At 38.9% G+C, this 23,821-nt stretch overlaps 1 protein-coding gene across 3 annotated transcripts; it reads right to left on the bottom strand.

The window, feature by feature from the left end:
- Positions 1 to 187: 187 nt before the first annotated feature.
- LOC109406842 (actin-related protein 2/3 complex subunit 4) lies at positions 188 to 1,317 on the bottom strand. 3 transcript variants are annotated; one of them, XM_019679837.3, is made up of 3 exons: positions 1,165 to 1,317; positions 474 to 1,094; positions 188 to 414 (listed from the first exon to the last, which is right to left on the bottom strand). In XM_019679837.3, the coding sequence occupies exon 2, from the start codon at positions 1,083 to 1,085 to the stop codon at positions 579 to 581; it is 507 nt and encodes a 168-aa protein (XP_019535382.1). In that variant the 5' UTR covers positions 1,086 to 1,094; positions 1,165 to 1,317; the 3' UTR covers positions 188 to 414; positions 474 to 578. The 3 variants fall into 3 exon arrangements, with proteins under 3 accessions (XP_019535382.1, XP_062698848.1, XP_019535384.1); XM_062842864.1 differs by having other exon boundaries at positions 188 to 403; XM_019679839.3 differs by having other exon boundaries at positions 474 to 1,111; positions 1,165 to 1,265.
- Positions 1,318 to 23,821: the final 22,504 nt, after the last annotated feature.

The following is a 23,821-nucleotide window of genomic DNA, read 5'->3' as shown; positions in this document are numbered from 1 at the left end:
GGTTTTAGTTGATTTCATATTATGTGACCGTAAAAAACCGCTTTGTATTGTTAGATTGTTCCCCAATTTTTCAAACTCATAAGCTTCATAAACGATTTTAGTGGAGACTTTTTAGAAGGGCAACGATATTCAAAAACTAAGCTTGAGTGAAGACAGAAAATTTCTCACAGAAACATAATAAGAGATATGATTATAGTACTATCTTTGTTCCTAATTTTGGCTCATATTCGAACGGTTTGAACCTTCTTCCTATACGAACATTATTACGTGTGTAATACTTGAATATAGACTTGCTTGGAAATGATTTTTGATAAACAGCATCTCAGCATTAATTAAAAGTAGTTACGCTATCCAAATTCGCGCTAGGGTATTGCGAGATCGGAAAACCGCCTTGGAAGTATTCCTAAAAAGAAACTAAGAAATCCATTCTAAATGCGATGAGTCACCACCCGTCAATGCCGTCTTACACTTACCTTTCCTAACAGAAAATAAATCCGAACAAAATAAACGAAACGCACAATAATTGCCATGATTCGGTCGTGTTAGTAAATGCATCCTCCCTGATCGTCCTGGTGCGCTTAGAATCGCTTCAAAAACTCCTCCGAGCAAATACGAGCCCGCGCATTGACGGCCAGCTTCATTTCGCTGATCTCCTTATCGATTTCCTCCATGAAGTGGATCACAAAGTCCACCAGCTTGTGCTTGTACATCTGCTCAGTATGGAAGTTCGTAATCAAGAAGCTGATATCATATCCCTCGATCGGTTTCCGCCGCAGAACGATAAAGTTCTCCGCCCGCATCATCATGAACCGGGTGAACTTGTGGCACAGGATCTTTTCGATTTCGTCCGCCTGCTTGACGGCGATGCTAATGCGGACCGAGTTCACGCTGGTTTCGATTAGCACCCGTTCCTTTTCGTTTCGGGAAATGACCACCGGAGTGAGCAGAAGCTCCTTGCTCGATCGGACCTCCACCTCGGGTTTGTTGTGCCGTTCGACGACCTGGGAGGAAAAGTTGGTCAGGCACATCGCTGCAGTTAGGGTGTGACGGACGGCCGTCAGATAAGGTTTGAGCGTTGCGGCCATTCTGTTGAGCTGTGAAAGAGGAATCACTTAGCACCCGCTGAAACGGATTATAGCTTCACGTTTTAGACGGATAACTTACCTGATAAGGATTAAATTTGCAGAAAAACACCCGAAAAACACTCCCACTGATAGCGAAATTTTCCCGTTTTGATTATCTTTTCCGACCCGAGCGACGACAGCTCATGCATGTTGACATTTGGAGATAGGGGACACAGCTGAAAGTGGAACGATGGCTGCGTTCATGCATTGCCTTCAGAAGCGTCGGAACTTCAAAATAAATAAGAGGAAAGAGTTTAAAGCTCGCCGATGAAAACTGGACGAAAATAGATTAGGTATAGAGATAAGTGACATTTCAACACACGAACACTAGCGCAATTTTTTCCTCACACAAAAGTGCACGCCGATTGAAAGGCTATAAGGCTATCCATGAGACAGATGCGATCAGCTGATTTCTTTTGTTTACCATGTATTTTTGACATACGATGATCGGGGTGACAGTTGAATACAAAGAAATTTGTTAAGCACCGACGACACTTGACGAAACTTTGGTAAGTTGTACTCACACTATGTTTACATTTTTGGCTGTCACCCCCATCGCGAAAAGTCGTCATGGATTGCCTTATAGTGGTTTCGCAGCGCGGTGTCACGAACACTAATGCAAATTTACTGGTTGAAAATATGCCCATTTGATTTTGCCGGGAACAGCTGATCTTTGTTTACTATTTTCAACCAGTAACTCAGGTGGTGTTCGTGTAATGCAGCGTGTACGTACACGCAACACCACTAAAAGCAGAAACCACTATAGAGGTAATCACGTTCAAATGTATGCGTGCCTTTTTTGTAGATGTAGTTGTGAAACTGCGAGGAAAATATTTGCACTCTTGCCCCGGACGTTAGTTTTATCATTATTTACCCCGAGGGGCGATTCACTGTTCTGCGTTACTGCATTGAAAATACACGAATGAAAATAATACACAAAAATTAATCCAATACACGATAAATTCAAAACTGAATTAAAAATGCGCTTTATTCTAAAAAATACACAAAAATGCATCAATACACGGTAGATTCGAAATTGAATTAAAAATACGCCACATTCGAAAAAATACACAAAAATGCTTCAATACACGGTAAATTCAAAATTGAAATAAAAAATACGCCACTTTAAAATAAAAATGCAAAAATGCTCCAGTGCACGAGAAATGCAATTGTGATTTAAATTCGAGAAAAATGCTGCAAATACAAGAATTCGGCAATAATACGACGATCTTGTGAGAAAACAAAGAACATTTTGTAAATTTGGATGTTTGCAGCGAGGTTTGCAGACAACGGGACTGACAAACAACCTGAAGCTTCGGAAGAGGATACTTCCCTGAACACAATCCGTCATCGAACAGCATAGGAAGATCTTCCAAGAGGAATGTTTGTGGAGATTCGTCCAAAAGGAATTTTCTCGAATATTATCCCAAAGCAATTTGAATGACGCTGGAGGTTGTAGGAATAGTTTACCGGTTTCCCGGATCACATAGAGAGGAATCGCTCCGGAAAATCCTGCAAGAGGAACGTGTGCGAAAATTCGCCCAAGAGGAATTACCCCAAAGCTATTCCAACGGGGATAATAGCATGTGATATTCAATCGGAAATTGTTTTCAATAATTCCTTCGAGAGTAGTTCCACCGAAGATTTCTCTAAACGGAATTCCTTTGGAGATTCCTCCAAAAGAACTTACTTCATAGATTGCAATGAAAGAATTTCTTCGAAACATCCACCCTCACATTTCCCCAAATCCCAAAATATTAACAAACGGCACTGCTTCAAAAATTCGAAACAATAATTATCCAGGCAATCAATCAGAATTCTCTCATGTGTGCCCACCGAAATTCTTTCAGTAATCGCCTCTTCTATTCCTCCAGGAAATCTCTCGGGAATACCCTCTTCTGTGATTTCTCCAGAAGTTCCTTTTTGGGAATTCTTCTAATAACTCCTGTTCAGATTCCTCTAGAAGTTTCTTCCGGAAATTCCTCCAAGAGTTGCTTCAAAGATGCCTCCTAAGATTCCATCCAGGAGATTCTTCTGAGATTTGACCATGATCATAATCTCTTGAAGAAACTAGTGGAGGAGCTCGGGTGTCTTCTGGAAAAAATCAAGAGAAATTTGTGGATCAGAATGAATTACAATGGATGTCCCAGAAGGTTTCTAATGAGCAGTGAAGAGAATTGTCAGACAAAAGGGGCACAAAACAAGCAACAAAGAAGGTGCGACGATTACTCTTTATCCCTACTGGTAACAGATAATGACATGATCTCGAAATTTTTTGTGGCAGACAAAACGGAAGCTAAATTTGTTGCGTACTTTTCAACTCGCGAATAATCAATTATTGCTAACCCAAAGTCGAAACTGTTTGATGATAGAGCTTAACCAGAGTTGCAGTGTTTACCGACTCGAAGTTACCGTTCGAAGTTCGCAATGCAAGGCTTAAAAATCTTTCAAGTCGTGGTGTACGATGTTAATCCCATTATTTTCAAGTTGGGACAAACTTATGTCGCATGGGTTTGTTTGTCGCAACAAATACAGGTTGCGACATTGTCATTATTGTTGCGCGATGGTTGAATTTTGATTCACTGCTAATGAGATAAAAAGTCAGAGGAGCTATCAAAGAAGGAACTCTTAGAAGAATCCCAGAAAGAAGGAATCACAAAATCAACTTTTGAAGGAATCCGTGAAGGAACTCCTGGAGACATTCCTGGATGAACTGATGGAGGAAATACCGAGGTCCCAGTGGCTCTTCCTGCAATTTCCCCTTCAATTCCACCATGAATTCCATTTTAGATTCCTGTAGGAGTTCCTTTTGGGAATTCCTCCAAGAGTTACGTCAGCGATACCTTTAGGGGTTCATCCAGGAAAAAAACTCGGAAAGAATCATGAGAATTCTCAGAATGCATTCTAGGCGATGTCCCAGAAAGAGCTGCTGGAGATACCGGAAAAAGAACACTTGAAGGAATCCCAGAAGAACACCCCGTGTACGAATCAAAAAATGAACTTTTAGAGCAATCCGCGAAATATCTCCTGGAGACATTCCAAGAGGGGCTAGGCCTCAAGCAATCCCAGAAGGAAGTCCCGGTGGAATCACAAAAATCACTTTTCCAGCTTTTTTGCTTCGCAAAATTAAATTTACCAACTTAGGTCTCAGCCATGAAGAAACCTTTCTTGATTCCGAAGTTGCTCCTCCAAAACCTACGGGTGCCTACGTTGAATATTGTGCTAATCGGTGCCAATGTCGGGGAGGGTTGTAGCCGTTGTTGCATGCTTCTATTCTAATTGCTTGGGAGTGGGAGTTTTGCTCGGAGTTTTGGTCTGACCTGAGAACGGTGGTCGATATGGCAAAACAATGAAAATATTGGAATTCGTGTTTGCAGTATTCGAAAACGTGGATGAATTTGAGTTTGTTTACAAACATACAATTATCAAATGCAAAATCTGGAGCAACATTTGAAAAGGGCATACAAGCATTGGTAAACAATGACTTCACACGTCGCTCCTGAGCCCCCCTCAACTTATTCTCAAAAACTAAGACCGTTATCAGATAGAGCAAACATCGATCTTTCGGATAACGGTGTTCATTTGCGTGGGCGGGCTGCTGTTATGCCCTACGGAGCGTTTTAGAAAAAAGACACAAGACCTCTTGGGCCCTTTTCAAATGTTGCTCCAGAAATGTGAAAATCAATTTAAAAATACACATTTATTCGGAAAATACACAATTATTGCATTAATACACGTCAATTCTATTTTATTCACAAAAGTGCAAAACAATGCAATAATGCAAAAAATACATGCCAATACACCAAAAATACATCAATTCGATTTTCAATACACAGGGCTGCATCGAAAATACATGAGTGAATCGCCCCTCGATTTACCCGTTTTACCCAATTCGATTGGGTAATATTTGCATATGCAATCTGAATAACCTTTCAATCGGCGTGCACTTTTGTGTGAGGAAAAATTTGCGCTAGTGTTCGTGTGTTGAAATGTCACTTATCTCTATTCAGATTGCATATGCAAAGATTACCCAATCGAATTGGGTAAAACGGGTAAATAATGATTAAACTAACGTCCGGGGCAAGAATGCAAATATTTTCCTCACAGTTTCACAACTACATCTACAAAAAAGGCACGCATACATTTGAACGTGATTACCACTATTAGGGGAACCGGAAAAATCCGCATTTATCCGTTGTTTACTGACGTTAACCGCGTCTAACTGCAGAAACGTCTTTACGGAGCGGGAAATCGGGCAACACTGCTCGATTTTTCACTGGTATCAGGCAACACTTCGGGAAAACCAGAGGGATCCGGTCCGGAGCAATCCAGAGGAATTCTGAGCCTTTCTCTTTGGAATTCCTGTGGGATTTTTTCTAGGGATTCTTCTGGTATAAGTTTGGACACATAAATAAATATAATCATTGGGTTTCTTTTCCTGTGTGAAAAAGTGGAGACAAATAGGGTTGGCACCCGCGTCAATTCCCGGCACCGCACAGCAAAACAAATCAAAATATCACTTGCCGCATGTTTTCCAAACGCACTTCCGCAACGGGATCTACAGTCAATGAGCTACACTTTCACTCTAAAGCCGCACAAACACTCAAAACAAATATTACACGCAGACAAGTGCACTTCGTCAGCACAAAGATGGGTGCCGAAGTGATTTCCCATTTATTTTTGCTGGAAGTTTGGCACTGGTGCCGAGAAATGGCGCTGGATTAGGTGCAGTAAACTCGTTCAAAATCAACTTTGCGGCAGAAAATCTTCACAACAATCCCTGTTAACAACAAGTTAACGCAATAAGGTATCTGATTCAGATGGAAGAAGTGGACAAAAACGGTCGTTTCGTTGTGAATATAGGTAATACACAATTTTGTTCACCTGTTGTGCAGGGAATGGGGTCAAAAACGCTATTTTCGGATTACGCGTTCCGTTTCGAAAAAGTATTGTAAAACTTTAAAACATGTTTAAATAAGCTTTTAAATTTGTTTTTTCATTTTTTTTTATTTAGGGTAACATTGATCACATCATTGATCAATGTTTGTTTGCTTTGAAAATACCCTTACTCACTGAATTTGGGGTCTCTGATTTCAAATATGTTGTCCAAATGCTTACAAATTATTTACTTAGGCCAGTAGTACACAGGGTCAAATATTTGACAAGAAAAGAACTCAAGAAACAACATCAGTTTGACATCAATGAAAATTCGATCGAGTCAAACAAGATGTTTGAGCATAAGGCATCCATGGCGACTTTTCGCGATGGAGGTGACAGCTAAATGTGTAAACACAGTAGTGTGAGTACAACTTAACAAAGTTTCGTCAAGTGTCGTTGGTACTTAACAAATTCCTTTGTGTTCAACTGTCACCCAGATCATCGGATGTCAAAAATGTTGGTAGGCAGAGTTCACTCGAGCGCAGGCGGACACACACGTACCGGTCTCGGAAGGATGGAAAATAAACGTGAAAAACACAGCCGCGATACTTTTACGGAAGGACGGTATATTTACACTATGGCGGTTACGGAATGACTAAATTACAAACATAAATATTGTTCTTCTTCAATACATAAACATAAACATGAACAGTGTTGCCAGAAGGGCCAAAATAGTCAAGGGGTAAGAATGTCAAAAAACTTAAAACTAGGGTAAGGGGTGAGACATTGGACATCTCATCAAAAAATACATGGTGAACAAAGAAAATCAGCTGATCGCATCTGTCTCATGGATTGCCTTATTAGTTTCTTTTTGGACAAATATTTGACCCTGCACAGCAAAAAATAAATGCAACCCGCCCGATGTAATTCATTCCGATGTACTAAATAATCAATGTAATCACGATTCCTATGAACGATTGCATCGATTTGATGTAAAATCTTTTGTTGTTATGTGTACATCGTCCGATGTAATATTCATGCAACCAACGTATTGATCGGGTTGCAGCAGTTCAGATGTAATATTACACAACAGTTTTTTCTGTGTGTGTACTAACAAATTTATTGAGTTATTTTAGGATTAAAATCTCCCAAACCGCGAATAACGCCTAAAAGTAGGCAATGGCTTAAGGAATTGATAGCCAACTTATAATAAATCGTATATTTAATTGAAACATGCTGAGTTTTCGACGATATTTAGATAGCACGAAACAGTTTTACAGTTTATAAAACGGAAAATTTAGAATAACTTTATTGAAAACGTTTTTCATTGCACGTTGTTACACTTTTTCATTTTTCTTTCTGACAGTTCGTTTAAGCAACACAGATCTAGGGTCAGATGACGAACTTGTTAATAACAAAGACTAAACCTAGACTGTTCGCGGGGTTGGAAAGTCTACCTGACTTCTACACTCCTCCTCTTTCCAAGCCCATCTTTCGACAAAGCTTTTCAAACTGACTACGACTCAAAGGTTTTGTTAAAACATCTGCAACCTGTTCTTGCGAAGGCACATACACAAGATCTACTTCTTTTTTCCAAACATTATCTCTGACCATATGATACTTAACATCTACGTGTTTAGATCGCTTCGTTTCGGGATTCTTTGCCATGAACAAACAGCCCTGATTGTCTTCCAGAATGGGTGTCGCATGTTTCAACGGTACCTCGATATCAGAAAATAACTTCTTCAACCACAGAGCTTCTGAAACCGCCGACGCAGCTGCGACGTACTCTGCATCAGTTGTTGACAATGCCACCAATCCTTGTTTCCTTAAAGTCCAACTTACAGTGTTGCCGTACACCTCGAAAAGAAAACCACTTGTTGAACGACGGTCATCCACATCATTCGCCCAATCGGAATCCACGAAGCCTTTCAACGGTTGAGCGTTTGCATCCCTAGTATACACCAACTCATACGACGCTGTCCCACGAAGATAGCGCAACACTCTCTTTAAATAGTTCCAGTGAACAGTTTGAGCACAGTCCTGAAACCGGCTGAAGTAGCTCACCGAGAAACACAAATCGGGCCGACTTCCAAGCATCAAATACATCAAACTACCAATCAGTTGCCGATACTCTGCAATTCCTTCAACGGATGTGTCTGGTCTAGATAGCTTCGTGCCTACTTCCATTGGTGTAGCGACAGGATTACATGATTGCATATTGAAACGCCTCAAGATACTTTCAGCAAACGTAGACTGGCTAATAGCTACTCTGCCCAACTCCCGGTCTACTTTGATCTTCATTCCCATGAAATACTCCAGGTTTCCAAGGTCCTTCATCCGAAATTCAGCAAGTAACCTCGACTTTAGCTCCTGAATGGCAGTTTCGCTGTCCCCACAGATGAGGAGATCATCTACGTACAACAAAAGGTAGATCGTCCCATTCTGGTCCTTTTTAACATACAGGCAGTAGTCTGCTTGGGATCGCTTGAAACCCAGGCTGGTAACGAATTGATGAAAACGGTTATTCCAGCATTTTGGAGACTGGCGTAGACCATACAACGACTTTTTCAAATTCAGAACTTTTCCATCGCCAATACGCACTCCCTCAGTACACCGGCTGCTCCAAGTTTCCATGCAGAAATGCAGTGATAACATCCATGTGACAAAACTGATAATCAAACTGAACTCCTACCGCTAACAGAAACCTTATTGTTGCTAGTTTTGCCACCGGCGCATAGGTTCCACGGAAGTCCACACCCTCCTGTTGCATGAATCCACGTGCCACCACCCTTGCTTTATACCGATCCAGATTTCCATCCTTATCCAATTTCTTTTTGAAAATCCACTTCGATGTTACGATCTTCACATCCGGAGGCTGCTCGACTACGTCCCATGTTTCGTTTGCTTCCAGCGAATCCAGCTCCTCCTGAACTGCATTCATCCAGCATTCTTCATCTTCACGACCTTTGATGTTTTTATACGACAACGGGCTACCATCGTCACCAGTATCAACCAGCATCGCTGACGCCTCTGTCTCGTAATCCTGAAGCCACACGGGTGCTCGTCGAATACGTCCACTGCGACGGTTCAAATCCAGCGGGTCGCCGTCCAAATCTAGATCCTCGGCGTCAATATCTGTCATCGACCTCTCATCTTGAATCGTCCATCCATCCGACTGATTTTGCTCTTCGTCCTCAACAAGTGTATGGAATTCGCCGATTGATGACGTCTCACTGCGATCAGCTTGTTCGATATCAGCTCCAGGGTCATCGGGCACCGCATCTGCTACTAACTCCGTATTCATCATTGTTTCGTCAGCTTTCGGCCGGATTTCAAATCCACTATCGCCGTTGTCTACTTTACGCGATGACGCAGGAAACACGTTCTCGTCGAAAATCACGTCACGAGATAGGTGCACCGTCCTTGTGATAGGATCCCACAAGCGGTATCCATTGATTGTGTATCCAACCATGATACGCACATCGCTTTTCTGATCAAACTTTCCGCGTTTTTGTTTGGGAACATGTGAGTACGCCTTACATCCAAACACCCGTAACCCTGACACGTCAGGCTTCTGGCCAAACCAGGCTTCAGCAGGTGTTACTTTTCCTTGAAGCGCTGCCGTAGGGCTGCGGTTTGTAACAAACACTGCAGACATTACAGCTTCTCCCCACATTTCTTTGTCGAACCCGCTCTCAAAAATCATCGCCCGAGCTTTCTCGACAAGAGTTCTGTTCATGCTCTCGGCTATCCCGTTCTGTTCGGGTGTATAAGCCATTGTGTACTCGAGGATCACACCGGTTTGCCGACACAGATTTCTCATTTCCTTTGACACATACTCCCCCCCCCCCCCCCATTATCGCATCGCAGTCTCAACAGTTTCAGTCCGAATCCTGCCTCAACCATGGCCTTATATTCCGTGAAGCATTGCAGAACTTCATCCCTAGAAGCGATTAAGAAAGCTATCGTAAAATGGGTACAATCATCAATAAATGTGAGAAAGTACCTCCCACGTTGATGGTGTGATGGGACCACACACGTCAGTGTGTACTCTTTCCAACGGGCGACTTGCTCGTGTCGTTCGAGTTCCAAATGGGCAACGAAAGTGCTTGCCCATTATGCATGCTTCGCATAAGCCTAGGGAATCTGTAACGGAGAAATCGATACCATTTACCATCTTGCTCTTGGCTAAATCGAACACATTTCGCATACCCAAGTGGCCAAAACGTCGATGCCACAACAAATTCTTGGCCACAGCTTGTCCTTGAGCTGCATTGATTTCTCCAACATTCATCTCGAAGGAAACCTCGTACTAATCTTGGCAGCGGCTCCCGACGGCAAATAGGATGTTTCCGGACCAAAACTCTACTTCGCCATTTCGGAAGATCACTGTAAATCCAGATTTCTCCAATCGGCTGACGGAGAGCAAATTGTGGCGAAGTCCAGGAGCGTAAAGTACGTCCGAAATGTCGCATCGGTATTCTTTCTCCTCAACGTGGCTTACACAGGAAATAAATCCGGCCTTTGTGACAACGATAGCTATTGGTTCTCCTCAGCGAGCGAAACGGGATAGGGAGTTTCAAGTGTTTTCTGCACCAAGAAGAAGGTATCCTCGCTCACCATATGATCCGTACAGCCTGAATCCACAATCCAACGTATATTCCTTGCTTTCGGATCAACCGCAGCTTTTCCCAAACTTCCACCAGTGCAAAACGCAAATGCCCCACATGGATCGTCCTTTGGCGACGCATCTCTTCGCCTCAGCTGAAAAACTTTAACAGGCACCATTAAGACGAATTAATTCAGCATAATGTTGAATAACATTTGAATTATTTTCACGCACAACCTATGTTCGGGATTTGTTCACACAAATTTGGAGAAGTTATAAAGCATCATGTTGTGCACCAACTTAATATTTTGTTGTTCAAAGCGTTTTACAAATGTACAGGAAAGTTGTTTTTGAACTTTGGCAAAAATGACTGAAAATAAATAAACTGCAAAAATGTTGAACTCTCACGAGAGTATTTGCATGTTGAGTACACCTATTATGAAATAAGTATTACATATAAAATTGCCAAAATCCGGATTAGAACTCGAGACCTGTCGATTGCCAGCCGCATGCCTTCCTATCTGCGCCATCCTAGAGATGGTGAAATGCAGCACCCAAAGCAAAACATAATATTCCCATGACTCAATAATGATCACTCCTGAACTTGTGTTCAGCAGTGGTGAATTAGCAAAGCACGTGGTGATCAACTGAACAACGCTTCAATTTCAACAGCTGTTCAGCCCAAAACACGTGTTTTCCATTCTGATTTCGCTGTCAGTATTTTTATCGCACGGTGAGAAAACATGAATCGAATGCGGCCAAAATGTGTTGGTCCTTATTGAAGATATTGTTTCCAGACGTACTAATTGCGATATGAATGTTTTTATTTTTATTATTAAATATCGATCTTTAAAAATGTATACATGGTACACTCACAACATCTGTTCAGGTAATCTACTCATGCTCAGTCGAAGATCCGCGAAGCATTTTTTTTTTTAATTATGCTTTTGTCATAGAATCTTGATATTATGTTCAATAAATAGTGCATAAGGATGTTGAGGGATACTTGAAATGTGTCGAGTTCTGAATGTTGTTTGGTTATCTAGGTGACTGTGGGAACAATATTCAGTAAACACGACAGCACTGAAATGTCAAATCGAACTGCTGCGGAAGATAAAAAATATTATAATTGTGTGGGGTGAGATGGCAGCAGCGTGTGCATCCCTATATTATATACTCGGGCCCGATCATTTGCTGTTCGATTAGGAGCAGCGAGACATTCATACGGTAGGACGTGTGTTGTCCGTGCCGCAGTGGGTGATTTCTCGGTAGCGGTTTAAAGTTGCACATTGGCGTCCGTGACAGGTTTAGTCATGGTTGTCGTTTTCTACCATGGCAATAAAATCGAGTATCTGTAAGAAATCACCCATTGCGTTGATGGAATTCTAAAGTGACCAAGAAGAAGAAGAAGAAGAAGATGCAAGGCTAAAGTGTGATGTGATAGGAGTTTGAAAATCAGCAGGGAAAAAAGTGCGAGTTGAGTGAGGGGACCGCCAGTTGGAAAAAGGTGTGCCGGGAAAATGAAACGGTAGTGGACTGAGTGATTTCGATCAGAGGATCCGCAAGTGTTGGTCTACTAACCTGAGTTAAATGCGCTAGCAGATTTTTGCGCTAGCAAAATTATCCGTTATTCCGATAGGGCACTGAGAAATAGTTCATACAGCGGTACTTCAAGATGGAAAAGTCACTGCACGCTCAAATTCGTCTACACAGAGCAAATAACATGAGCTGATATTATTATAGTCCGCACTCTGCCGAAATATTTATCCGAGTATTACACAAATAAGTCCAATGTCTGTTCTGGGGAAATTTTTGACTCATTCATCCGGTGATGCTTATTTATATAATTACGAATACCATGTATATGACTGACTTTCCAAAGCACCGAGAGTTTGAGTTTTGGCAAAAAGTATTGAAACGGTTGGAAATCGAAAATGTTTATAAAAAAGGCGATATTTCTTTTAATTGTAGGTCGGACGTAGAACTCTGATTGCACACTGAATGTATATATCGAGATGTATGAGTGAATGAAGAAAACTGCATGTGTACCGCTGTATCGCGCTAGCAAAATAAATTGTTTCTGCTGCACAATCTGCAGCACCAAAACACCATATTCGTATGGAACTTCGCACGAGTTTATTTGGCGTTTGAGCAGTGTAGTGTTTACAGGAAAAAAAATCCTTGCGCATCTACCAACAAACCGACCCGCTCTAAAGCCAAACTTGTGAATGTCACTTGGGTGGCTGATGGTAACAATGATAACAACCATGTTCTGCTGGCGTAAAGCAAGGGCCATAATTCAAAAATGTGTAGCACTAACATCTAGCTAGATATATTATCTACAATCTGAGAGTTTTCCAGAGAGGTGATTTTTGAAAAAGTTGGAATTTTCGAAATAGTTGGTATAGAGCACATATATGTGGTGAGCATAGAAAAATAAGTATTTTTGAGACACTATTCCGAAAAATTCAGAGCCTGACTGGCAAAATGGCACCCGTAGGCATCTAGCTGGATGTATTATCTACCATCTAAGAGTTTTCCAGAGAGGTGTTTTTTGAAAAAGTGGGAATTTTTGAAATAGTTGGTATAGAGCACATATATGTGGTGAGCATAGAAAAATAAGTATTTTTGAGACACTATTCCGAAAATTTCAGAGCCTGACTGGCAAAGTGGCACCCGTAGGCATCTAGCTGGATGTACTATCTACCATCTAAGAGTTTTCCAGAGAGGTGTTTTTTGAAAAAGTGGGAATTTTTGAAATAGTTGGTATAGAGCATCTAAGTGTTATGAGCGTAGAAAAATAAGTATTTTTGAGACACTATTCCGAAAAATTCAGAGCCTGACTGGCAAAATGGCACCCGTAGGCGTCTAGCTGGATGTATTATCTACCATCTAAGAGTTTTCCAGAGAGGTGTTTTTTGAAAAAGTGGGAATTTTTGAAATAGTTGGTATAGAGCACATATATGTGGTGAGCATAGAAAAATAAGTACTTTTGAGACACTATTCCGAAAGTTTCAGAGCCTGACTGGCAAAGTGGCACCTGTAGGCATCTAGCTGGATGTACTATCTACCATCTAAGAGTTTTCCAGAGAGGTGTTTTTTTTTAAAAAGTGGGAATTTTTGAAATAGTTGGTATAGAGCACATATATGTGGTGAGCATAGAAAAATAAGTATTTTTGAGACACTATTCCGAAAATTTCAGAGCCTGACTGGCAAAGTGGCACCCGTAGGCATCTAGCTGGATGTACTATCTATAATCTAAGAGTTTTTCAGAGAGGTATTTTTTGAAAAAGTGGCAATTTTTGAAATAGTTGGTATAGAGCATCTTTGTGCGGTGAGCATAGAAAAATAAGTATTTTTGAGACACTATTCCGAAAATTTCAGACCTTGACTGGCAAAGTGGCACCCGTAGGCATCTAGCTGGATGTATTATCTACCATCTAAGAGTTTTCCAGAGAGGTGTTTTTTGAAAAAGTGGGAATTTTTGAAATAGTTGGTATAGAGCATCTAAGTGTTATGAGCGTAGAAAAATAAGTATTTTTGAGACACTATTCCGAAAAATTCAGAGCCTGACTGGCAAAATGGCACCCGTAGGCGTCTAGCTGGATGTATGATCTACCATCTAAGAGTTTTCCAGAGAGGTGTTTTTTGAAAAAGTGGGAATTTTTGAAATAGTTGGTATAGAGCACATATATGTGGTGAGCATAGAAAAATAAGTACTTTTGAGACACTATTCCGAAAGTTTCAGAGCCTGACTGGCAAAGTGGCACCTGTAGGCATCTAGCTGGATGTACTATCTACCATCTAAGAGTTTTCCAGAGAGGTGTTTTTTTTAAAAAGTGGGAATTTTTGAAATAGTTGGTATAGAGCATCTAAGTGTTATGAGCGTAGAAAAATAAGTATTTTTGAGACACTATTCCGAAAATTTCAGAGCCTGACTGGCAAAGTGGCACCCGTAGGCATCTAGCTGGATGTACTATCTATAATCTAAGAGCAAGGTTGCGACCATTCATTTGCAAAGATTAACATTCATTTGCTATTATCTCAGTTCAGAAGCATGCTATCGAAAAACAATGTATGGATGAATTAAACCTTGTAGTTTTATCTGAAAGTTTGCCGAATAACATTGGGGTCGCAAACGTATACCAAACTCGGGAGCGAGCTGTGAAGGCAACTCTCCACGCGGTGAAAGTAAATTATATTCACGCTGTGGAAAGTTGCCTTCACAGCACGCTCACGACTTTGGTTTGCGTGTGCGACCCCAATGTTATTCGGCAAACTTTCAGATAAAACTACAAGGTTAAATTCATCCATGCATTGTTTTTCGATAGCATGCTTCTGAACTGAGATAATAGCAAATGAATGTAAATCTTTGCAAATGAATGGTCGCAACCTTGTCTAAGAGTTTTTCAGAGAGGTATTTTTTGAAAAAGTGGCAATTTTTGAAATAGTTGGTATAGAGCATCTTTGTGCGGTGAGCATAGAAAAATAAGTATTTTTGAGACACTATTCCGAAAATTTCAGAGCCTGACTGGCAAAGTGGCACCCGTAGGCATCTAGCTGGATGTATTATCTACCATCTAAGAGTTTTCCAGAGAGGTGTTTTTTGAAAAAGTGGGAATTTTTGAAATAGTTGGTATAGAGCACATATATGTGGTGAGCATAGAAAAATAAGTATTTTTGAGACACTATTCCGAAAATTTCAGAGCCTGACTGGCAAAGTGACACCCGTAGGCATCTAGCTGGATGTATTATCTACCATCTGAGCGATTCCAAGCAACAGCATCAAAATTAAGGAAAATTTTTAATTCATGATTTTCTATTGAACTGAAACTTTGCACAGTTTTTCAGTTCCATCTAAATCGCCATTTTTCGATATCAAATTTTTATTTAGAGCCACGACTAACTTTTCAAAAGGGTGTATGTGAAAATGGTTCAAAAATATTCAAAAATATGCACAGCAAAAACGGATTGTTCGATTGTTATGAATTTTTCAGCAAAGTTAGATAGCTAAATGGTGATCTCTAAGAAAATATACACTGTGAAAAAAAATCTATTTTATCATTGAAAAACATCATTTTTGTCACAAAAACTCAAATATCTCAAAACCCTATCTTTTTACCAACTTGAATTTTTTAGGGAAAACGGTCCATTGTATTGGCAATCTACCATAAAAATTTGGTGATGGTAAACTAATAAACAAAAAAGTTATAACATTTCAAAAATTTCACAATTTTTACATTTAGTAAAAAAAAATTTTCTGTGTAAATTATTTCGGCCGGGAATCGCGATTTGATGCTGATTTTATTGTTCAGCAAAGTTAGATAACTAAATGGCGATTCCTAAGAAAATATACACTGTGAAAAAAATCTTTTTTAACATTAAAAAATATCATTTTTGTCACAAAAACTCAAATATCTCAAAACCCTATCTTTTTACCAACGTAATTTTTTAGAGAAAACGGTCCATTGTATTAGCAATCTACCATGAAAATAAACAAAAAAGTTATGACAATTCAAACATTTCACAATTTTCACATTTAGTAATAATTTTTTTTAGTGTAAATTATTTCGGCCGGAAATTGAAGTTTGATGCTGATTTTATTGTTAATGGCCTTGCGTGAGTAAAACAAGTTGTTTTTATTATATATTATATATACATATAATATAATATACTATGTACCGTAATGTTCCGATTTTATCACGCCCTCCGCGCATTAGTCGTTTATTCATTAATTTGCTGTTACATTTGAGGACAAGTGTTTTCCCTCTTCTTCAAGATGAATGTTGAAAGCGTGTTTTGCAACGTTAAAAATATTGAAATGGGTATAGATGTTGAAGAATATTACAGGGCATTTTTGAAAAGGGGCGTAATTAAATTGTTTAAACAGATGTCGCTGATGGCAATTTCTCAGTTGTTGTCGTTTTCGAACTTCCTGCGCCCTGCTTTACCGATGATATACAGATGGCTCGTTTGTCAAATTCTAGACGGCAGGACGTGCAAATGCGTAATTTTGTACACAATGTGGACATTTGGGCATAACCAGTCTCTTTCAGTTTATCTATGGTGCTTTCGGTGAGATTTCGTAACTCTTTTGAACATTTTTTTTCATCAAACGGTCTACAAGAGAGCGTTGAGTTGAAGACCTTTGAGAAAGCGACTGTTCATCTTGTTCGTTAGATTATAATAAACAAAATCACTTATTAATTTTAACTTACTTGTTTGGTGTTGGTGGCTGAAGAAAAAAAATACCTACTATACAATTTTTAATATTCATAGCGGTAGTATTTTTTTGTTTTTTTCGTGAGCATTGTCAAATATGTATACAGACAAACAAACGTAACACTGGCGAAATTTTCATTGACCACGCCTTCAACGATCATTTTGAATCTTGGTTGTGGCTTTCATAACAAGAAGAGCGCCCATCGTTTTTCTTTGCGTTTGACGTTTCACACTAGCGCCTTCTGATGACGATATTGCACAACGCAGTGTTTCGTGAAACATTTCCACCAGGTGGTGATAGTGTGAACTGGGCGATGAATTTACACTAAAATTGTTCTAGGCGTTTCGTCTGTTTGTCTGTGGTATGTACCTCTTATGCATTTGTTGTTGTTGAAGTTACTCGCATTCTTCCGATCATAAAGTCTGTTCTCTACACACTTAATTTTGATTACCGAGTTCGGTAATTTTTTGACGAGATTAAAACTGCTGAGCACCGAACTCGTTCAGCAAAAATGCATTGTTTACCTTTTCCATACGATTTTGACAGTTGTTTTACTGAGCCTCAGTAAAATCGATTACCGAAACTACCGAGATCGTACTGCTGTTATAATCTCGTCAAAAAAGTACCGAACAGGCAATTCAGAAATAAGTGTGTAAGAGGGATTTTTTTTTGCGGATAAACTAGACGTATACGCGTATAAAAAAACTTTTATTATACAGCTTTTGTCTTAACAATAAATTCAATTCCATTTTTCTTATAATCAACAGCTTTTCAACACTATCAAGGGATTTTTTCACCAGTCACGTACAATAAAAAGTATGACAATCTCAATATTTTTGATCACAACACTGGATCGCGTCTAAGTTTCGAATAGATACTATAGTAATTACGAATAATCAAACTAAAGTATCATGAAAACAACTTGTTTAATTCAGGCGGTAGCCTTTACAATAAAATCAGCATCAAAATATAATTCTCGAAATAATTTACACAGAAAAAAAATTTTTTTTGTTACTAAATGTAAAAATTGTGAAATGTTTGAAATGTCATAACTTTTTTGTTTATCAGTTTACCATCACCAGAATTTTATGGTAGATAGCTGATATAATGGGTCATTTCCCCTAAAAAAATGAAGTTGGTAAAAAGATAGGGTTTTGAGATATTTGAGTTTTTGTGACAAATATCATATTTTTTCAAAGTAGAAAAAGAAATTTTTTACAGTGTATATTTTCTAAGGAATCATCATTTAGTTATCTAACTTTGCTGAAAAATTTATAACAATCGAACAATCCGTTTTTGCTGTACAGCTTTTAGAATATTTTAGAACTATTTTCGCATACACCCTTTTGAAAAGTTAGTCGTGAGTGAATATGAAGGTTTAATATCAAAAAATGGCGATTTATATGAAATTGAAAAACTGTGCAAAGTTTCAGATATTTTTGAAATGGTCGCTCAGGATCGACTGACATGACTCCGTGGAATTCCTCATCTAAGAGTTTTCCAGAGAGGTGTTTTTTGAAAAAGTGGGAATTTTTGAAATAGTTGGTATAGAGCATCTAAGTGTTATGAGCGTAGAAAAATAAGTATTTTTGAGACACTATTCCGAAAATTTCAGAGCCTGACTGGCAAAGTGGCACCCGTAGGCATCTAGCTGGATGTATTATCTACCATCTAAGAGTTTTCCAGAGAGGTGTTTTTTGAAAAAGTGGGAATTTTTGAAATAGTTGGTATAGAGCACATATATGTGGTGAGCATAGAAAAATAAGTATTTTTGAGACACTATTCCGAAAATTTCAGAGCCTGACTGGCAAAGTGACACCCGTAGGCATCTAGCTGGATGTATTATCTACCATCTAAGAGTTTTCCAGAGAGGTGTTTTTTGAAAAAGTGGGAATTTTTGAAATGGTTGGTATAGAGCATCTAAGTGTTATGAGCGTAGAAAAATAAGTATTTTTGAGACACTATTCCGAAAATTTCAGAGCCTGACTGGCAAAGTGGCACCCGTAGGCATCTAGCTGGATGTATTATCTACCATCTAAGAGTTTTCCAGAGAGGTGTTTTTTGAAAAAGTGGGAATTTTTGAAATAGTTGGTATAGAGCATCTAAGTGTTATGAGCGTAGAAAAATAAGTATTTTTGAGACACTATTCCGAAAATTTCAGAGCCTGACTGGCAAAGTGGCACCCGTAGGCATCTAGCTGGATGTATTATCTACCATCTAAGAGTTTTCCAGAGAGGTGTTTTTTGAAAAAGTGGGAATTTTTGAAATAGTTGGTATAGAGCATCTAAGTGTTATGAGCGTAGAAAAATAAGTATTTTTGAGACACTATTCCGAAAATTTCAGAGCCTGACTGGCAAAGTGGCACCCGTAGGCATCTAGCTGGATGTATTATCTACCATCTAAGAGTTTTCCAGAGAGGTGTTTTTTGAAAAAGTGGGAATTTTTGAAATAGTTGGTATAGAGCACATATATGTGGTGAGCATAGAAAAATAAGTATTTTTGAGACACTATTCCGAAAAATTCAAAGCCTAACTGGCAAAATGGCACCCGTAGGCATCTAGCTGGATGTATTATCTACCATCTAAGAGTTTTCCAGAGAGGTGTTTTTTGAAAAAGTGGGAATTTTTGAAATAGTTAGTATAGAGCATCTAAGTGTTATGAGCGTAGAAAAATAAGTATTTTTGAGACACTATTCCGAAATTTTCAGAGCCTGACTGGCAAAGTGGCACCCGTAGGCATCTAGCTGGATGTATTATCTACCATCTAAGAGTTTTCCAGAGAGGTGTTTTTTGAAAAAGTGGGAATTTTTGAAATAGTTGGTATAGAGCACATATATGTGGTGAGCATAGAAAAATAAGTATTTTTGAGACACTATTCCGAAAAATTCAGAGCCTAACTGGCAAAATGGCACCCGTAGGCATCTAGCTGGATGTATTATCTACCATCTAAGAGTTTTCCAGAGAGGTGTTTTTTGAAAAAGTGGGAATTTTTGAAATAGTTGGTATAGAGCATCTTTGTGCGGTGAGCATAGAAAAATGATTATTTTTGAAGCACTTTTTCCAAAAATTCAGAGCCTGACTGGCAAAGTGGCACCCGCAGGTATCTAGCTGGATGTATTATCTACCATCTAAGAGTTTTCCAGAGAGGTATTTTTTGAAAAAGTGGGAATTTTTGAAATAGTTAGTATAGAGCACATATATGTGGTGAGCATAGAAAAATCAGTAGTTTTGAGTCACTATTCCGAAAAATTCAGAGCCTGACTGGCAAAGTGGCACCCGTAGGCATCTAGCTGGATGTATTATCTACCATCTAAGAGTTTTCCAGAGAGGTGTTTTTTGAAAAAGTGGGAATTTTTGAAATAGTTGGTATAGAGCACATATATGTGATGAGCATAGAAAAATAAGTATTTTTGAGACACTATTCCGAAAATTTCAGAGCCTGACTGGCAAAGTGACACCCGTAGGCGTCTAGCTGGATGTATTATCTACCATCTAAGAGTTTTCCAGAGAGGTGTTTTTTGAAAAAGTGGGAATTTTTGAAATAGTTGGTATAGAGCATCTAAGTGTTATGAGCGTAGAAAAATAAGTATTTTTGAGACACTATTCCGAAAATTTCAGAGCCTGACTGGCAAAGTGGCACCCGTAGGCATCTAGCTGGATGTATTATCTACCATCTAAGAGTTTTCCAGAGAGGTGTTTTTTGAAAAAGTGGGAATTTTTGAAATAGTTGGTATAGAGCACATATATGTGGTGAGCATAGAAAAATAAGTATTTTTGAGACACTATTCCGAAAATTTCAGAGCCTGACTGGCAAAGTGACACCCGTAGGCATCTAGCTGGATGTATTATCTACCATCTAAGAGTTTTCCAGAGAGGTGTTTTTTGAAAAAGTGGGAATTTTTGAAATGGTTGGTATAGAGCATCTAAGTGTTATGAGCGTAGAAAAATAAGTATTTTTGAGACACTATTCCGAAAATTTCAGAGCCTGACTGGCAAAGTGGCACCCGTAGGCATCTAGCTGGATGTATTATCTACCATCTAAGAGTTTTCCAGAGAGGTGTTTTTTGAAAAAGTGGGAATTTTTGAAATAGTTGGTATAGAGCATCTAAGTGTTATGAGCGTAGAAAAATAAGTATTTTTGAGACACTATTCCGAAAATTTCAGAGCCTGACTGGCAAAGTGGCACCCGTAGGCATCTAGCTGGATGTATTATCTACCATCTAAGAGTTTTCCAGAGAGGTGTTTTTTGAAAAAGTGGGAATTTTTGAAATAGTTGGTATAGAGCATCTAAGTGTTATGAGCGTAGAAAAATAAGTATTTTTGAGACACTATTCCGAAAATTTCAGAGCCTGACTGGCAAAGTGGCACCCGTAGGCATCTAGCTGGATGTATTATCTACCATCTAAGAGTTTTCCAGAGAGGTGTTTTTTGAAAAAGTGGGAATTTTTGAAATAGTTGGTATAGAGCACATATATGTGATGAGCATAGAAAAATAAGTATTTTTGAGACACTATTCCGAAAATTTCAGAGCCTGACTGGCAAAGTGACACCCGTAGGCGTCTAGCTGGATGTATTATCTACCATCTAAGAGTTTTCCAGAGAGGTGTTTTTTGAAAAAGTGGGAATTTTTGAAATAGTTGGTATAGAGCATCTAAGTGTTATGAGCGTAGAAAAATAAGTATTTTTGAGACACTATTCCGAAAATTTCAGAGCCTGACTGGCAAAGTGGCACCCGTAGGCATCTAGCTGGATGTATTATCTACCATCTAAGAGTTTTCCAGAGAGGTGTTTTTTGAAAAAGTGGATTTTTTTGAAATAGTTGGTATAGAACATCTCTGTGCGGTGAGCATAGAAAAAATATTATTTTTGAAGCACTATTTCCAAAAATTCAGAGCCTGACTGGCAAAATGGCACCCATAGACATCTAGCTGGATGTATTGTCTACCATCTGAGAGTTTTCCAGAGAGGTATTTTTTTGAAAAGTGGAAATTTTTGAAACAGTTGGTATAGAGCACCTTTGTGCGGTGAGCATAGAAAAATGATTATTTTTGAAGCACTATTTCCAAAAATTCAGAGCCTGACTGGCAAAATGGCATCCATAGACAGTTAAAAGTGGAAATTTTTGAAATAGTTGGTATAGAACATCTCTGTGCGGTGAGCATAGAAAAAATATTATTTTTGAAGCACTATTTCCAAAAATTCAGAGCCTGACTGGCAAAATGGCACCCATGGACATCTAGCTGGATGTATTGTCTACCATCTGAGAGTTTTCCAGAGAGGTATTTTTTGAAAAAGTGGACATTTTTGAAATAGTTGGTATAGAACATCTCTGTGCGGTGAGCATAGAAAAATTATTATTTTTGTAGCACTATTTCCAAAAATTCAGAGCCTGACTGGCAAAATGGCACCCATGGACATCTAGCTGGATGTATTGTCTACCATCTGAGAGTTTTCCAGAGAGGTATTTTTTGAAAAAGTGGACATTTTTGAAATAGTTGGTATAGAACATCTCTGTGCGGTGAGCATAGAAAAATTATTATTTTTGTAGCACTATTCCGAAAAATTCAAAGCCTAACTGGCAAAATGGCACCCGTAGGCATCTAGCTGGATGTATTATCTACCATCTAAGAGTTTTCCAGAGAGGTGTTTTTTGAAAAAGTGGGAATTTTTGAAATAGTTGGTATAGAGCATCTAAGTGTTATGAGCGTAGAAAAATAAGTATTTTTGAGACACTATTCCGAAAATTTCAGAGCCTGACTGGCAAAGTGGCACCCGTAGGCATCTAGCTGGATGTATTATCTACCAGAGAGGTGTTTTTTGAAAAAGTGGGAATTTTTGAAATAGTTGGTATAGAGCACATATATGTGGTGAGCATAGAAAAATAAGTATTTTTGAGACACTATTCCGAAAATTTCAGAGCCTGACTGGCAAAGTGGCACCCGTAGGCATCTAGCTGGATGTATTATCTACCATCTAAGAGTTTTCCAGAGAGGTGTTTTTTGAAAAAGTGGGAATTTTTGAAATAGTTGGTATAGAGCATCTAAGTGTTATGAGCGTAGAAAAATAAGTATTTTTGAGACACTATTCCGAAAATTTCAGAGCCTGACTGGCAAAGTGGCACCCGTAGGCATCTAGCTGGATGTATTATCTACCATCTAAGAGTTTTCCAGAGAGGTGTTTTTTGAAAAAGTGGGAATTTTTGAAATAGTTGGTATAGAGCACATATATGTGGTGAGCATAGAAAAATAAGTATTTTTGAGACACTATTCCGAAAAATTCAGAGCCTGACTGGCAAAATGGCACCCGTAGGCATCTAGCTGGATGTATTATCTACCATCTAAGAGTTTTCCAGAGAGGTGTTTTTTGAAAAAGTGGGAATTTTTGAAATAGTTGGTATAGAGCATCTTTGTGCGGTGAGCATAGAAAAATGATTATTTTTGAAGCACTTTTTCCAAAAATTCAGAGCCTGACTGGCAAAGTGGCACCCGTAGGTATCTAGCTGGATGTATTATCTACCATCTAAGAGTTTTCCAGAGAGGTATTTTTTGAAAAAGTGGGAATTTTTGAAATAGTTAGTATAGAGCACATATATGTGGTGAGCATAGAAAAATCAGTAGTTTTGAGTCACTATTCCGAAAAATTCAGAGCCTGACTGGCAAAGTGGCACCCGTAGGCATCTAGCTGGATGTATTATCTACCATCTAAGAGTTTTCCAGAGAGGTGTTTTTTGAAAAAGTGGGAATTTTTGAAATAGTTGGTATAGAGCACATATATGTGGTGAGCATAGAAAAATAAGTATTTTTGAGACACTATTCCGAAAAATTCAAAGCCTAACTGGCAAAATGGCACCCGTAGGCATCTAGCTGGATGTATTATCTACCATCTAAGAGTTTTCCAGAGAGGTGTTTTTTGAAAAAGTGGGAATTTTTGAAATAGTTGGTATAGAGCATCTAAGTGTTATGAGCGTAGAAAAATAAGTATTTTT

Source organism: Aedes albopictus, chromosome 3 (genome assembly GCF_035046485.1).
Source record: "Aedes albopictus strain Foshan chromosome 3, AalbF5, whole genome shotgun sequence".
Lineage (NCBI taxonomy): Eukaryota > Metazoa > Arthropoda > Insecta > Diptera > Culicidae > Aedes > Aedes albopictus.
The sequence above is the reverse complement of the archived record's forward strand: the minus strand, read 5'-3'. Positions and strand labels throughout refer to the sequence as shown.

Excerpts from the sequence above, each read along its gene's own strand:
- LOC109406842 (XM_019679837.3), bottom strand. The coding sequence starts at position 1,085 with ATGGCCGCAACGCTCAAACCTTATCTGACGGCCGTCCGTCACACCCTA.